This window comes from Crotalus tigris, unplaced genomic scaffold (genome assembly GCF_016545835.1).
Source record: "Crotalus tigris isolate CLP2741 ecotype Arizona unplaced genomic scaffold, ASM1654583v1 scf7180000024426.592134, whole genome shotgun sequence".
Taxonomy (NCBI): domain Eukaryota; kingdom Metazoa; phylum Chordata; class Lepidosauria; order Squamata; family Viperidae; genus Crotalus; species Crotalus tigris.
This window is the reverse complement of record NW_024100593.1, coordinates 54,992-71,700: the sequence shown is the minus strand read 5'-3', so window position 1 is coordinate 71,700 and position 16,709 is coordinate 54,992. Positions and strand designations below refer to the sequence as shown.

General features: G+C 50.8%; 1 protein-coding gene across 7 annotated transcripts in view; it reads left to right on the top strand.

The window, feature by feature from the left end:
• The first annotated feature begins 411 nt into the window (after positions 1 to 411).
• GPT (glutamic--pyruvic transaminase) overlaps positions 412 to 16,709 on the top strand; it is a 39,129-nt gene continuing 22,831 nt past the window's right edge. Inside the window, exons 1-2 of one of the 7 annotated variants that reach the window (XM_039330155.1) lie at positions 4,447 to 4,508; positions 13,468 to 13,566. In XM_039330155.1, the coding sequence (XP_039186089.1) occupies positions 4,462 to 4,508; positions 13,468 to 13,566 (146 nt within the window). In that variant the 5' untranslated portion in view covers positions 4,447 to 4,461. Of the gene's footprint in view, positions 537 to 4,356; positions 4,509 to 5,427; positions 5,544 to 6,694; positions 7,081 to 8,237; positions 8,292 to 13,467; positions 13,567 to 16,709 lie in introns of those variants that run through there. The other 6 variants (XM_039330153.1, XM_039330160.1, XM_039330161.1 and 3 more) reach the window with 6 other exon arrangements.

Sequence of the window (16,709 nt, the reverse complement as noted above, 5' to 3'; positions counted from 1 at the left end):
TCTTCCTGGATTGAGTAAGCCGTGTTGGTCAAGATGGGGCGTTCCTTGAACCCCTCCCTGGCCCCAAAGCCAGCAGAACCTGATGCTCCTGTCCCAGCCTGGCCTACCTGCAGCCCTGGCCTCTTGCACCACCACCACCACCTCCGACACGCCTCGTGAGTTGCATCCTCCACCCGGCACTCGGAGCAAACATTGGAGCTGTCCCTTCTCCCGCCTGCCGATCGGTGAAAAGGCCGTGCTGGCGATGTGAGCCCGCCGTTTTTGGCTGGCTGTGAAGTGCAGAGAGGGAGTGGAGAGCAGCTCAACCACCTTGGGGGGGCGGGGGCAGCCCAGCTGGGTTGGACTCTGGACATCGGTGGTCAGGCGAGACAAGAGGTGGGCACAAGAGTTGGGCAAGTGGGCTGGAAGGAGGTGCCAGCTGGGCGGCTTCCAGAGGTCCCCCTTGCGCAAGGCAGGTCACAAGGGCCGGAGTTGCTGGGATAAAGGGGCCACTTACTGTTCTTCCAAGGTCCAGGTCCTTCGTTTGAAAGAGTCAGGTGAGTGCAGATCACCAGCGTCTTCTCCTTCTGAAATGGCATAGGTGCTCCTGCTTGGACTGGGGTGGGGGCTGGACTAGAAGACCTCCAAGGTCCCTTCCAGCTTCTATTCTATTCTATTCTATTCCATTCTATTCTATTTTATTCTATATTCTATTCTGTTCTATTCTATTCTATTCTATTATTTTATCTATTCTATTCTATTTTATTCTATATTCTGTTCTGTTCTATTCTATTCTATTTTATTCTATATTCTATTCTGTTCTGTTCTATTCTATTAGAATATTCTATTATTTTATCTATTCTATTCCATTCTGTTCTATTCTATTCTATTTTATTCTATATTCTGTTCTGTTCTGTTCTATTCTATTCTATTCTATTCTATTCTATTTTATTCTATATTCTATTCTATTCTGTTCTATTCTATTAGAATATTCTATTATTCTATTCTATTCTATTCTATTTTATTCTATATTCTATTCTATTCTGTTCTGTTCTATTCTATTAGAATATTCTATTATTTTATCCTATCCTATCCTATCCTATCCTATCCTATCCTATCCTACCCTACCCTACCCTATCCTATCCTATCCTCTTCCATTCCATTCCATTGATTTTATCCTATCCTATCCTATTCATCTATTCTATTCTGTTCTGTTTTATTCTATATTCTATTCTATTCCCTTCCCTATTGTATTCTATTCTATTTTATTCTATTCCATATTTTCTATTCTATTCTATTCTATTCTATTCTATTCCATTCCATTCCATTCCATTCCACTTCACCATACCCGACCCTCCTCCTCCTCCTCCATGAAGCTTTTCCAAATAACATGGTGTGGTCATGTTTGGTGGTATGGTCTGAACCAGAAGCCCCCCCATCCCACCTGCTCCTTCCTTACTCTACAGCCCTCCCTGTCCCCAAAGCAGGCTGTCATGTGCTCGGGGGAGGGGGAAGGCCCTTGATAGCCAGTGGGCAGTCCCACCTCAGCTGGCTTCTCGCGTCAGGTGCCAGGTGTCCATGCCAGGGACCATGGTCTTCTCCCTTTCTCTTGAGGAGATGCTCTTTTGAGGGAGGGCAGCTGCCGAAGCAGCTTCTCTCTTTCAACCTAGAACTCAGGAGAAAATTCCTGACAGTGAGAACAATTAATCAGGGGAACTCCTTGCCTCCAGAAGCTGTGAATGCTCCGACACTGGAAGTTTTTAAGAAGAGACTGGACAGCCATTTGTCCGAAGTGGTATAGGGCAGTGGTGGCGAACCTATGGCACGGGTGCCAGAGGCGGCACTCGGAGCCCTCTCTGTGGCCACACGTGCCGTTGCCCCAGCCTCGCTCCCCCCACAACCCCCTTCTTTCCAGCAGCCCCCGGGAAGGAGAGTTGCCCCTGAGCGAGGCCCACGTGCAGCAGCGCAGCCAGGGGTTGGAGTGGGGGCGGGACCAGTTTTTCACCCTCACTAGTCTAGGGTTTCCTGCCTGAGCAGGGGGTTGGACTAGATGACCTCCAAGGTCCCTTCCAACTTTACTACTACTACTACTACTATTATTATTATTATTATTATACTTGAATTATATCTTTAAACAGACTGTTCTACAATTTATAACTTTCTAGCTCAGAGTTAAAAGTGATCCATTTTTAATGAACATGATTAATTATATCAGTACAAATACACTATAATGCACCTCAAGGTCCCTTCCAACTTTTTAAATTATCATTATTATTATTATTATTATTATTATTATTATTATTATTGATCATCGCACAGTCAGCCAGATGTTCAGACTGGATTTGGCATTTTGTCTACCTATCGAGTCCCTTATTATTATTATTATTATTATTATTATTATTTCCTGGAAGACCACAACTTCTCCTCTCCGGGAGGAATCTCCTCCAGCACCCACTTGAGACCCTGTCCGTGTCTTCTCAAAGGATGCCCCCCACGCCTGCCCCCCCCCTCTCCTGCCTCTCTTTTCCCTCTTCTCTTGGAAAAACTAGAACGTTAAGAAGAGGCTGGACAGTCATTTGTCCGGAATGGTATACGGTCTTGTTCTTAAGCGGGTAGTTGGACTAGAGGTACCTCCAAGGTCCCTTTCCGCTCCGCTTGGGACGCAGGGGTGAAAGGGCAGCGTTGCAGGCTGACTCTGCCCACTGCCGGCAGTTCGATCCTGACGGGGCTCCAGGTTAAGTCAGCCTTCCGTCCTTCCGAGGTCAGTAAACGGAGGGCCCAGATTGCTGGGGGCAAATAGGCTGTACACTGCTTAAAGCCCTGGGAAGCGGGATATAAGTCTACGTGCTGTTGCTATTATCCTGTGTTCTAAGAATCTCTCTGTCTTCCAGACAGGGTAAGAGAGGAGAGTCCCACTAATCCTTGGCAGCCCAAAAAATTAGAAGGCAACCTGCCTGCCCCTTTTCCGACTCATAGATTTGATTCAGAGGAAGACATCTGGGGAGGGTTAACCCAAAAGCACTGCGACAGCAGCTCCCCGAGGCCTTGAGTCAAACCTGTGAGGCGGGAAAGGTGATAGCAAATCCCCCCGGGATTTTTCCCTTCCTCGTGGTGGATTTGCTCCTGTTGGGCTGATTTCAGACATTCCCAATCTACGGAGGAGGTCCAGCTCAAAGGTGGAAGGGACCCCCTTTGGGGCAGGAGGTAGGGACGGGGGGGGGGCAGACCCCAGCTGGTCTGTCTTGCCCTGCAGCCCTGGGCTTCTGTCTGACCTCTGTCCCCCCCCCCACTTGCACAGTCAGTAACCCTCACCCCCCCCCACAAAGCCTGCCACAGGGAGCCCCCTTCTGCCACAGGAGGACACGGGTGCCGGGCAAACGGGGTGCAGGGAGAGCCCAAATGCTGCTGCAGAGAGAGAACTGAGGGCTGCCCAGGGCCGGTGCACGACTGGCGCCCTGCACAAACTGGGGCTGGGCCCTGGGCAGTGGGCTCCAGTGGTCAAAACCAGAGAGCAGCCTGTCTGGCTGCCATCGGGTGGCACAGAGGGCTGCGGGAAACGGGGGCTTAGATCTATCTGTGGAGATTCTCCATCATCCAGGCCATGGTTGGCCGCAGGGGGCTTTTTTTCCCAAAAGGCAGCTGGACTCTCTTGAAAACATTTCACTTCTCATCCAGGGAGCTTCTTCAGTTCCCCAGACTTCCTTCTTTCCTTCCTTCCTCCTTCCTTCCTTTCCTTCCTTTCCTTCCTTCCTTCCTGCCTTTCCTTCCTTCCTTCCTGCCTTCCTTCCTTGTTCTTTCTTTCTTTCTTTCTTTCATCCATTCTTTCTTCTTTCTTTTCTTTCATTCTTTTTCTTTCTTTTCTTTTTCTTTCTTTCATTCTTTCTCTTTCTTTCTTTTTCTCTCTTTCTTTCATTCTTTCTTTCTCTTTCTTTCATTCTTTCCTTCTTTCTTTTCTTTCTTTCTTTTTCTTTCTTCTCTTTTTTCTTTTTCTTTCTTTCTTTCTCTTGTTCTTTCTTTTTCTTTCTTTCATTCTTTCTCTTTTTCTTTCTCTCTTCTTTCTTTCTTTCTCTCCTATCTCTTTCTTTCTTTCTTTCTTTCTTTCTTTCTTTCTTTCTTTCTTTCTTTCATTTCATTCTCTTCCCTCCCTCTCTCCTCTCTTCCTCCCTCCCTCTCTCTCCGAAGAACTGAAGAAGATTCTTGCATGAGAAGGGAACCACTTTCAAAAGAGTCCAGCTACTTCTCAGAAAAACACCTTTGATACTTGAATCCCTGCTTCATGCACAGGCAGATTTTTCAACCCTCCACGTGCTGGAATGTTACTGCCCACCCCCTTGCAGGGACAGGTGTCAAATGCCCAGCCAGGGAGCACGTGGGCCCGGCCGTCCTGTCCTTTCTCGACTGACCGGAGGATCGTGTGGCATCTGGCAGAAGTGAGCCAGGGCCACGATTGCCCCCTCTTAAGCCCCTCCTCATGAGACAGGCATGGCAGGCAAAGCGAGCTGCACCTTCTCCAAGGGCTGCTTGGCCAGGTGAGTGGCAGGCAAGGTCCCTGGGCACAAGGGGGCAAGTGGGCACCGCTCGCTCAGAGCTGGCACACCCAGCGTCCCTTCGGGGCCATTTTGAAAAGTTAAGCTGGGGTGGGCCGGACGCCAGGGAGGCTTTAGCAGGGCCCAGGCCAGAGGGGGGCGCCAGCATCCGTTGCTATGCTTTGCCTGCAGGGTCAAAAAAGTCAAGGTTGGCACCCATAACCGGGCAAATGTGATACAATTGGGACAGGGTTCAGTCTCCAGCTTGTGGGGGCCCTCTTGACTTTTTTGACCCCCCCCCTTTCCCACGCAAAACCATCAGGATTGGTTTCACGGTGGGGCCCCCGACTGATTCATTTCAGGGGCCCTGGACCCCTTGGAAAAGCCTGATCATTTTGGGAAAAAAAGTTATCTCCAGTTCCTGGAGACATTCTGATTTATTCTGGGGCTTCTTTAACCTGGCCTGTTCTCGGCTGGCCTTCGTCCCGCATTGTGCGCTGCTCTCTGTAACCTGCTATTTTTACCTTGCCGGGTGGTGGGGGGAGGCTTTTGGGGAGGGGCAGGTCCCGAGGGGCTATCTACATAAGCAAAGCTGGCCCCAAGTCATTCATTCCCGGCCAGGCCCTCTGCGTATGCCCAGAGTCCCGCCGGGTGACCGTTGCTCGTCTCCCGCCAAGGAGGCGACAAGCAGAGGCGGAAGTTGGGAGGGGGCAATTCTTCGGGGCTGACCCGCAACTCAAAATAAAGCCCCGGGAGCGCGGCGACCCCCGCCCTGCCTTTCCCGGACCGGCAGCCGCGGGTCCGGGGGTCTTTGCCGGGAAGCCGGACCCCCAGGAGGGCAGCGGGGCCGGCGGAGCTGTCCGGGGCTGGCCCGGAGCAGCCGGTCCGTAAAGGTCAGCCCCGGCCGGCCCGGCCCCCCCCCCCGACGGCAGACGACGCCCCCTGCCCGCCGGCGCTCGCGGGCGCCCTGCTGGTGGAAGAGGAGGTTTGCAGGAAAGGCGGCGGCCTCAGCTGGAGGGGACCCCCCCCCGCAAGCAGGTAGGCGAGGGGCTGCCCCCTTGGCGGGAGGGGGGCGCCCAGCCAGGGAGGGGCCCCTTGGGGTGGGGCAGAGGACCGGCGGGGGAGGGGAGGGCAGGAGGAGAAGAAAAGGCTGGGCACGGGGGGGGGAGGTTGGGCCAGCCCGGACAGGGGGTCTCGACCGTCCTGGGGCCCCCAAGAGCAACGCCTTCGGACTTGGTGGACTACAAGTTCCATTATGCGGGGTTGGGGGACGGGAGGGGCTTTTGGCCTGCCTGGGTGGGGTACTTGAGGGGGGGGGGGAGTCGGAAGAGATCCGGCTTGGGAGGGGCGGCCTTCTCTGCCCCCCCCCCCCCGGGGGTCCCGGGTTAGCGGCCCGGTTGCAGCAGTCCGGAGCCCCTTCTGGCCCACCAAAGGGTCCCCCGCTCTCCGCCCGGCGCTAGGAAGGAATCCTCCCGGGATGTCCGCAGGGGGGCTCTGGCCAAGATCGGGGTCACCTCTGGGGCTGGCAGGAGCAAGCAGGCCAAGGGGCTCCGGGGCTGGGGGTAGGTGGAGCTGGGGGGGGGAGACTCTGATCTCTGCCTGCCAAGGGTCTCCCACCAGGGAGACCCTTCCCTTCCCCCTCCTTTCCTCCCTTCTTCCCTTCCTCCCTTCCTTTCCTCCTTTCCTCCCTTCTTCCTCCCTTCCTTTCCTCCCTTCTTTCCTTCTTCCCTTCCTTTCCTCCCTTCTTCCTTCCTTTCCTCCCTCCTTCCCTCCTTTCCTTCCTCCCTTCTCCCCTCCTTTCCTCTTCTTTTGCTTCCTTCTTCCCTTCCTCCTTTCTCCCCTCCCCTCCTTTCCTTCCTTCTTCCCTTCCTCCTTTCCTCCCTTTCCTTCTCCCTTCTTCCTTCCTTCTTCCTTTCCTCCTTTCCTTCCTCCCTTCCCCCTCCTTTCCTCCCTTCCTTTTCTTCCTCCCTCCCTCCCTTCCCTCCCTCCCTTCCTTTCCTCCCTTTCCTTTCTCCCCTTCCTCCCTTCCCCCCTCCTTTCCTCCCTTCTTCCTCCTTTCCTCCCTTTCCTTCCTTCATTTCCTTCCTTCTTCCCTTCCTCCTCCCCTCCTTTCCTTCCTTCCTTTGCTTCCTTCTTCCCTTCCTCCTTTCCTCCCTTCTCCCGTCTTTTCCTTTCTCCCTCCTTTCCTCCTTTCTTCCCTTCCTCCCTTCCACGGCTTGTTCTCGGACCCAGATTCCTAGAAGGGCAGCCCAGGGGATGCTCTCTGAAAGGGCCTTCTTGAAGGAGCCCCCTGAGCCCCCCAGGACTGGGGGGGCTGCCCTCCGGCCTCCCCACGCACAGTTGGGGTGCCCTGGCGTGGCCCTGCGAGGGGAGGGTGCTCACGTGGGCCTTCCCTCCTCCTGAGGGGTGTAGTCAGGCCAGTGAGCCAATGGTTACGGAACACCTTCAGCCGGAGGAGACTTTGACCTGTTTTATCTGGCGTTTCAGCCTAATATCTGAATTATTTCTCGATAAGACTTCGGTCGGTCTTCGGTTCCTCCAGGAAGATCAGTCTCTCACCGAGAAACCCTGCGAGGTAGGTGGGGCTCAGGGCTTTCCTGGCTGCGTTGGGGGGGGGGCATTGCCAGCTGGGTCTCCTCTCCCAGTCCAGCTCCTTCCCACTGGAGCCCCCCCCCATTTCCCCAGCTCTTGGGCCAAGTAGAATGGGCTGGCCCGAGTCCCCCAAGGAAGCCCTCGGCTGTGGTGGGACTACAGTTGGGTCTCCCCGTCCCACACCAGCCCCTCCCCCTCTGCCCAGCCTCCTGGTCCACAGGCACGGGATGGTTAAGGCTTTTCTCCCCAAAGGCCCAATTCTGTCTTTTGGGGCTCCATCGCATTGACAGGGGGGGCAAAGCATCTCTCTCTCTCCCTCCCTCTCTCCCTCTGTCTCTCCCCCTTCTCTCCTCCTCCCTCTCTCTCCCCCTCTCCCTCCTTCTGTCTCTCCCTCTCTCCCTCCCTCTCTCCCCTCCCTCTCCCTCTCTCTCCCTCCTTCCCCCCCTCTGTCTCTCCCCTCCCTCTCTCCCTCTGTCTCTCCCCCTCCCTCTCTCCCTCTGTCTCTCCCCTCCCTCTCCCTCTCTGTCCCTCCCTCTCTCTCTGTCTCTCCCCTCGCTCTCAGCCCCCCTCTGTCTCTCCCCTTCTCCCTCCCTCCCTCTCTGTCTTTCCCCCTCTCCCTCCCTCTCTATCTCTCCCCTCCCTCTCTCTCCCTCCCTCTGTCTCTCCCCCTCTCCCTCCCTCTCTCCCCTCCCTCTCCCTCTCTCTCCCTCCTTCCCCCCCTCTGTCTCTCCCCTCCCTCTCTCCCTCTGTCTCTCCCCCTCCCTCTCTCCCTCTGTCTCTCCCCTCCCTCTCCCTCTCTGTCCCTCCCTCTCTCTCTGTCTCTCCCCCTCTCCCTCCCTCCTTCCCTCCCTCTCTGTCTCTCCCCTCCCTCTCTCCCTCCCTCTCTCCCCCTCCCCAGCAAATTTAGAATATTCTTCCAAGTACAGAAGAGTCCTCATTTAGTGAACACAATTGGGACCAGCCACTCAGCCATTAAGCAAAGTAGTCGCTAAATGAAACCATGATTGTGCTTGTGGTCTTACTTCAGCTTTCTTTGCTCTAGAGACCTGCAAAGGTTATCTAAGGCCAGGCTTGGTTCAGAAAGTTACTTTTGAATCAGGGTTGTAACTCTGAATGGTGGTTGCACAAGGCACTTGCTAAATGAGGGCTACCTGGATGTGCTCTAACCCCAAATGCCTTTTTACTGTGTTACATGTGAGTGGAGACCACAGATCAAAACGGGATTAAGGTGGTTAATTACATAACCTAGCCTGTAATTTATTGTGGGACAATTTGCTGGGTGGGTTAACGGAAAGGTTTTAAGTTGTGTACAGGCAGTCCTCGACTTACAACCCACAACTGTTGCTAAGTGAGGCAGTCGTTAAATGAGTTTGCCCCATTTTACGACCTTTCTCACCAGAGAAGCGAATCACAGCAGTTGTAAAATTAGTCATGCGGTCGTTAAGTGGATCCGGCTTCCCCCGTTGACTTTGCTGGTCGGAAAGTCGCAAAAGGGGATCACGTGACCCCCCACCCCGGGACGCTGCGACCGTCGTAAATACGAGTCGGTTGCCAAGTGGCTGAATTTTGATCACTGGGGGATGCTGCAACGGTGTGAAAAATGGTCAGGTCACCTTTTCCAGAGCTGTTGTGACTTCGAATTAAGTAGAAGCAGCATCCACACAGAGAACTGCTTGTTCACCTATATAATAATAATAATAGTAATAAAAAAGTAGGAAGGAACCTTGGAGGCCATCTAGTCCAGCCCCCTGCTCAGGCAGGAAACCCTATACCATTTCAGACAAATGGCTGTCCAGTTTCTTCTTAAAAACTTCCACTGTTGGAGAAGGGAAGGATGGATGGAGGGAGGGAGGGAGGGAGGGAGGGAGGGAGGGAGGGAGGAAGGAAGGAAGGGAAAAAAAGAATAACACAGTTGGAAGGAACCTTGGAGATCATCTAGTCCAACCCTCTGCTCAGGCAGGAAGCCCTATACCATTTCGGTCAAATGGCTGTCCAGCTTCTTCTTTAAAACTTCCAGTGTTGGAGCATCTACAACTCCTGGAGGCAGGTTGTTCCACTGGTTAATTGTTCTCACTCTCAGGAAGTTTCTCCTTAGTTCTAGGTTGCTTCTCTCCTTGATGAGTTCCCATCCGTTGCTTCTTGTCCTGCCCTCAGGCGCGTTGGAGAATAGCTTGACTCCCTCTTCTTTGGGGCAGCGCCTGAGATACTGGAACACCTGGGATTTGAATCCCACCCCTGAGGTCAGGCCAAAGGGACTTGGGAATGTCTCAGAAATAAGATCTGGGAAGTCCGTGGATGCCTTCCCACTGAGTTAACAAATGTCAGACGGGGAACAGCTCCAGTAGCTGACCTTGGAGGAAGGAAAATCAGAAAGCTGAGGCCCCACAGTTGTTTAGACCTGTTGCTTCTTCTCCTGCCTTCAGCATTTCGAAATGACTGGGATGAATGGTTTAAAAACAAGTCATGACACCAAGGAAGGGAGGTGAGGAGGGAGGACAATCTCATAACTCAGGAAGATTTGGACAAGCCTGAACAACCGGAAGAAACCAGTCAGGTGGCTTTCCAGAGGGGCAAAGTTCTCTGTTTGAGTAGGAAAAATCCAGGGCAAAGTCCTGGATGCAGTGGAGGGGAACCCTGTGGGTCTAGGTCTAAGAGGTCTGGGTGGGTCACAAGTTGCACGCAAGTCTGACTCAGGAATTCTGGGAGTTGAAGTCCACAAGTCGTAAAAGGGGTTATAAACCAAATGTGCAGGTATAGTATAGGGCAGTGTTTGTCAACCTTGACAATTTTAAGGCATGTGGACTTCAACTCCCAGAATTCCACAGCCAGCATTGCTGGCTGTGGAATTCTGGGAGTTGAAGTCCACATGCCTTAAAGTTGTCAAGGTTGACAAACACTGGTATAGGGGGTACCTTGCTCAATAGTAGCAACTGTGAGAGGGATCTGGGCGTCCTAGTGGACAATCACCTAAATAGGAGCCAGCCGTGTGCTGCAGCTGCCAAAAAAGCCAACACAGTTCTGGGCTTGATCAACACAGGGATAGAAATCAAGATCACGTGAAGTGTTAATGCCACTTTACAATGCCTTGGTAAGGCCACCCTTGGAATACGGCATCCAGTTTTGGTCACCATGATGTAAAAAAGATGTTGAGACTCTAGAAAGAAAAGCAGAGAAGAGCAACAAAGATGATCAGGGGACTGGAGGCTAAAACATATAAGGAACGGTTGCTGGAATTGGGTATGTCTAGTTTAATGAAGAGAAGGACGAGGGGGGACAGGATAGCAGTCTTCCAGTATCTCAGGGGCTACCCCAAAGAAGAGGGAGTCAAGCTATTTTCCAAAACTCCTGAAGGCAGGACAAGAAGCAACGGATGGAAACTCACCAAAGAAAGAAACAACCTGGAACTTCCTGACAGTTAGAACAATTAACCAGTGGAACCACCTGCCTCCAGAAGCGGTGAATGCTCCAACCCTGGAAGTTTTTAAGAAGAGACTGGACAGCCATTTGTCCAAAATGGTATAGGGTTTCCTATCTGAGCAGGGGGTTGGACTAGATGACCTCCGAGGTCACTTCCAACTCTATTATTGTTGTTGTTGTTGTTGTTGCCCACTCCAGACTTTACATGGTTCATATGTTATTTTCATTCTTATGTATTCTAGTCCAGCCCCTTGCTCAAGCAGGAGAACCTATATACCATTTCAAACTAGTGACTGTCCAGTCTCTTCTTGAAAATCTCCAGTGATGGAGCACCCACGATTTCTGAAGGCAACTTCTGTTCCACTGGTTAATTGTCCTCACTGTTAGAAAGTTTCTCCTTAATTTCCATTTGCTTCTCTCTTTGGTCAGTTTCCAACCGTTGCTTCTCGTCCTGCCCTCTGGTGCTTTGGTCTTTGTGGCAGCCCCTCAAATACTAGAACACTGCTATCCTGTTTCCCCTATTTCTTCTTTTCTTTAGACTAGCCAAACCCAGATCCCACAGCCGTTCTTTGTATGTTTTAGCCTCCAGGCCTTGGATAATCTTAGTTGCTCTTCTCTGATTTTTTTTCCAAACTCTCAACGTCTTTTTTGTGATATGGTGACCAAAATTGGCTGCAGCATTCCAGGTGTGGCCTCACCAGGGTTTTATATCAGACAAGTGACTGTCCAGTCTGTTCTTGGCAACCTCCAGTGATGGACTAAAAGATCTCCAAGATCCCTTCCAGCTCTGTTCTTCGGCCTAATGTATATGTGTATTAACCCATCTATTGTTATTATTTATCTTTTTTATTACTTTCCTTACTTCCCCGTTTTACCATTTTTATGATTCATCGCACAGTCAGATGTTCAGTCAGGATTTAGCACTTTTGTCTACCCGATGTGGGAGAGATGTGGATCTTTGATTATTAATATTATTATTATTTTTATTCTCTCTGTTGCTTTGCAAGGACACTGAGTGCTTCTGTGCCAGGGACAAATGCCTTGTGTGTCTAATCACGCTTGGCCAAATAAAGTATTCAGATCCAAACCCAATCCTTTTAGCTTTCTTCCGCAAATTTTCATTTCCCACCACGCACCCCCTCCCCATCGCTCGCCAGCCTTCTGTCCACAATTGGGCTTTTCAGAATCTCTCCCTCCATTCTAAGTTGAAAGACAATATAAAAATATTTTCCATCCAACGCATCTCCTAGCGCCGACTCTCAGCTCTTTGAGAGTTTGATCTTGGCTTATCTCAAATGCGCGACAGAGTTGAATACAGGTGGTCCTTGGTTGGGAGACCCCTCCATAATCTAAGGGTGACAGACAGGCAGGCAGGCAGGCAGAGTTGAGCAAAAGCTCCGTAGGGAGGGCCAGCCACTTCCATGTGACTGCCAAGAAAACCTCCTCCTCCTCCTCTCTCTCTTTCTCCCCCCCTCTCTCTCCCTTTCCTCTCTCTCCTCTCTCCTCTTCTCTCTCTCTCACTCTCTCTCCTCTCTCTCCCTCCCTTTCTCCTCTCTCTCTCCTCTCTCTTCTCTCTATCTTTCTCTTTTCCTCCTCTCTTTCTCCTCTCCCTCCCTTCCTCTCTCCTCTCTCTCTCCCTTTCCTCTCTCTCCTCTCTCGTCTTCTCTCTCTCTTCTCCTCTCTCTTTTTCTCTCTCCTCTCTTCTCTCCCTTTTTCCTCTTCTCTCTCCTCTCTCTCTCTCACTCTCTCCCTTTCCTCTCTCTCCTCTCTCCTCTTCTCTCTCTCTTTCTCACTCTCTTCTCTCTCTCCTCTCTTTCTCTCTTCTCTCTCCCTCCCTTTCTCCTCTCTCTCCTCTCTCTCTCTCTTCTCTTCTCTTTTTCCTCCTCTCTCCTCTCTTTCTCTCTTCTCTCCCTCCCTCTCTCCTCTCTCTCTTTTCTCTTTTTCCTCTTCTCTCTCTTCTCTCTTTCTCTCTTCTCTCTCTCCCTCCCTCCCTCATCTCTCTCCTCTCTTTCTCTCTCTCCTGTTCTCTTTTTCCTCCTCCTCTCTTTCTCCTCTCTCTCTTTCTCTCTTCTCTCTCTCTCCCTCTCTCCTCTCTCTTCTCTCTCTCCTGTTTTTCCTCCTCTCTCTCTCCCTCTCCTCTCTCTCCTCTCTTTTTCTCTGTCTCCTTTTCTCTTTTTCCTCCTCTCTCTTTCTCTCTTCTGTCTCTCTCTCCTCTCTCCTCTTCTCTCTTTCTCTCTCTTCTCTTTCCTCCTCTCTCTCTCCTCTCTCTTTCTCTCCTCTCTCTCCTCTCTTCTCTCTCTCCTCTTCTCTCTTTCTCTCTCCCTCCTCTTCTCTCTTTTTCCTCCTCTCTCTCCTCTCTTTCTCCTCTCTCTCTTCTCCCCCTTTTCCTCTTCTCTCTCTCTCTTCTCTTTCCTTCTCTCTCTCTCCTCTTCTCTCTCTCTGTTCTCTGTTTTTTCCTGGCCGACATGTTGAGGCATTTTGTGATTGGACCAGGGCTAGCCTGCTTTCTCAGGCGAGGTTGTGCTTGACCAGAGAAGGGCTGATTATGGACTAAGGAAACTGATGGACCAGGGTTAGGAAACAAGCCTGGGCTCGAAGACTAGTCAACTGGTTCAGGGCAGAGCCCTGAAACTGATAAGAGGGCCTATCTGTGATTGAAAAGACTCTTTCAGCTCTTTCTCTTCTGTGGGCTCCTTGGTGCCCTCTGGGATTGGTGGCTTTCTTGATATCATCAGTGCTGGAAGCGAAGGGCATGTGTGCAGAATGGAGGAGGAGGAGAGGACTGTGGGGTCCTTGGTGCTCTCTGAGCTTAGTTGTTTTCTTGCAGACATTTCATGACCCAACTAGGTAGCATCATCAGTGGTAGAAGAGAGTGGAGATTGCAGAGAGGAGGAAGAGGAGGAGGACTGCAGGGCTTGCTGTATGTTGATATACTACTGGTTTGTCCTGTCAGTGTTGCTGGGAATAAAGCCAGCTGGGAAAGTCGCAAAAGGGGATCACGTGACCTGGGAGCCTGCGACCGTCAGTGGCCAGACGCCCGGATTTTGACCAGGTGACCCTGGGGATGCTGCAACGGTCATTAAGTGTGAAAACCGATCATAAGTCCCTTGTTTCCAGGGCCATTGCAATGTCAAATGGTCATTAAACAAGAGGTTGTAAGTTGGGGACTTGCTGTGGTGCAATATTAGGGGGTTCAGCGTTGAACAGAGCCTCAGGAGAAAAACACCTCAGTGGGCCCCGAGCCCCACAGCTGTGCAGTGAGCAAACGGCGTGACCAGGCAGCTGTGAAGGGTTCAAACGGTCACTAAATGGATGGTCGTAAATTGAGGACTGCCTGGGTTGGGTGTTTTATATTTCACAAGCTGCCTGGAATCACTGAAAGGGAGGGGGCGGCCCTATTAATTTCAATACAGTAAAGGTGAGGTGAGGTAAGGTGAGGTAAGGTAAGGTAAAGTAAAGTAAAGTGAGTAAAGTAAAAAAGTAAAGTAAATTAAAGTAAATTAAATTAAGGTAAGGTAAGATAAGGTAAGGTAAAGTAAAGTAAAAAAGTAAAGTAAAGTAAATTAAGGTAAGGTAAGGTAAAGTTTAAAGTAAAGTAAAGTAAAGTAAGTAAAGTAAAAAAGTAAAGTAAATTAAAGTAAATTAAATTAAGGTAAGGTAAGATAAGGTAAGGTAAAGTAAAGTAAAAAAGTAAAGTAAAGTAAATTAAGGTAAGGTAAGGTAAAGTTTAAAGTAAAGTAAAGTAAAGTAAGTAAAGTAAAAAAGTAAAGTAAATTAAATTAAGGTAAGGTAAGATAAGGTAAGGTAAAGTAAAGTAAAGTAAAGTAAAAAAGGAAAGTAAAGTAAAGTAAATTAAGGTAAGGTAAAGTAAAGTTAAAGTAAAGTAAAGTAAAATAAGTAAAGTAAAAAAGTAAATTAAAGTAAATTAAATTAAGGTAAGATAAGGTAAAGTAAAGTAAAGTAAAAAAGGAAAGTAAAGTAAAGTAAATTAAGGTAAGGTAAAGTAAAGTTAAAGTAAAGTAAAGTAAAGTAAAATAAGTAAAGTAAAAAAGTAAATTAAAGTAAATTAAATTAAGGTAAGGTAAGATAAGGTAAGGTAAAGTAAAGTAAAGTAAATTAAGGTAAGATAAGGTAAGGTAAAGTAAAGTAAAGTAAAGAAAAGATATAAAATAAAATATAAAATGAACTGAACTGAAATAAAAGGAAATAAAATAAAAGGCACAGCCCCCTCCAGGCAACAGCTTCTCCTTCGGGGCCAGATGCCAGCTGGCAGCGCCCGTTTCAAGGAAGGCAGGAGGGAGGCTGGCCTAACCCAGAGCCTTCAGTGGCCCCCAGACGCTCCCTCTGCGGCTGGGCAAGGACCGTCCTGCTCCTTATCACCCCCAGCCCAGGAGGGGAGGCAGCCGGGCTGATAGGGCCCAGCCCTGAGCGCTTTCCCTTCTGCCTCCAGCAACACCCCCCCCCCCAAAAGAAGAGGCTCTGGTGACACTTTCCCCACGGCCCGTCCTGGAGGGGGGCAAAGGTAGGACGGGGAAACTCTGCTCGTGGGCTGGAGCTCAGGGCCCCTCTCGCCCACCTCGCCCCCCGGGGGGGGCAGCATGCCAGGTGTTTTCTTGCAGATGTTTCATGATCCAACTAGGGAACATCATCAGTGCTAGATGGAAGCAGAGTTGGCGAGGAGGAGGAGGAGGAGGAGGAGGAGGAGGAGGAGGAGGAGGAGGAGGAGGAGGAGGAGGAGGAAGACGAGGACTGTGGGGTCCTTGGTGCTCTCGGAGCTGGGTGGTTTCCTTGCAGACGTTTCATGACCCAGCTAGGGAACATCATCAGGGCTAGATGGAAGCAGAGTTGGCGAGGAGGGAGAGAGGGAGGGGGAGGGGGAGGAGGACTGTGGGGTCCCTGGTGATCTCTGGGTGGTTTCCTTGCAGACGTTTCATGACCCAACTAGGGAACATCATCAGTGCTAGATGGAAGTGGAGTTTGCAGAGAGGAGGAGGAGGAGGAGGAGGATGCACTGCCTGGGGGAATTCTGGGAGTTGAAGTCCAGTGTCATAAAGTTGCCAAGGCTGGAGACCCCTGTTCTAGTCCAACCCCCTGCTCAATCTGGCAAGAGATTTCTAAAAAGGAGAAGTGGTCGGATCGAAAATAAGAGCTGTCACGCGATCTGAGAAATTACTCCACGCTGATCTGCCTGTCAGTGCAGAAGAACCGGCTGAATCCCGGGTTCTGGATCCAGGGGTTGCACAGCTTCCAAGTTGGAGAGGGGTGATTCTTCTCAGCCCTTCCCCAAGAGGCTTCTTGTGGGGGGTTCTTTGGCTGTTCCCTCCCCTTTTGTGCTGGAGAGAGACCACCAGCCCACGAGTGGGGGGGTCTCCCCAGGGCCCCTCTTGTCTCAGAGAGGTCTGGGGGGGGGGGAAATCCAGATGTCCTGGGTAGCCTGCAGGGAGTTTAGCGTTGAGGCTTGCCATTGTCCTCTCCTGACCCGGCTTCTCCCACGCTCAAGACCCAACCTGTTCCTCAGGTTTGCAGGCGAGCGTGTTTGCTCAAGGCCTCAGCCGGATGAAACATCGGATCACATTTCCTCGGATCGTCCCGGCCAGCTTGGGACCCACCCTGACCCATTCCGCCTCGCCCTCCTTTCCCCCAGGGTCACCGTTACCTTGGGAGTGACTTCCCAGGGTGGCGTTCCGCCTGGCTCCTGCAAAGCCACCTTTTTGGCCAACATGGGCAGTTTTAAGGGCATCTGGCTCACCTCTCGCGCTATGACAACACACAGGGCTGTGCGAGGTGGGGGAGAAGCTGTGGCTTCTCTTAGTGAGGGTTTTCCCATGGGCACCTGGAAGACTTCGTCCATGTTGGTCCCCACATTACGAAAAAGATGCTGAGACTTTGGAAAAAGTGCAGAGAAGAGCAACTAAGAGGATCCAAGGCCTGGAGACGAAAAGATAGGAAGGACGGTTGCAAGGATTTGGGTTTAGCTAGTCTAGAGAAAAGCAGGACTGGGTGGGGGGGGAGACACGATAGCCTCAAACACTTAGATGAGAGAATAGAAGGGGAACTCATCAAATTTGCAGATGACACCAAACTGTCAGAAGTAGCCAACACCCAAAAGACAAACTCAGGATCCCAAAAGAACTTGGCCAACTTGAACAATGGACCCTGTCCAACAAAATGAGTTTCAATGTGGAGATAACCAAA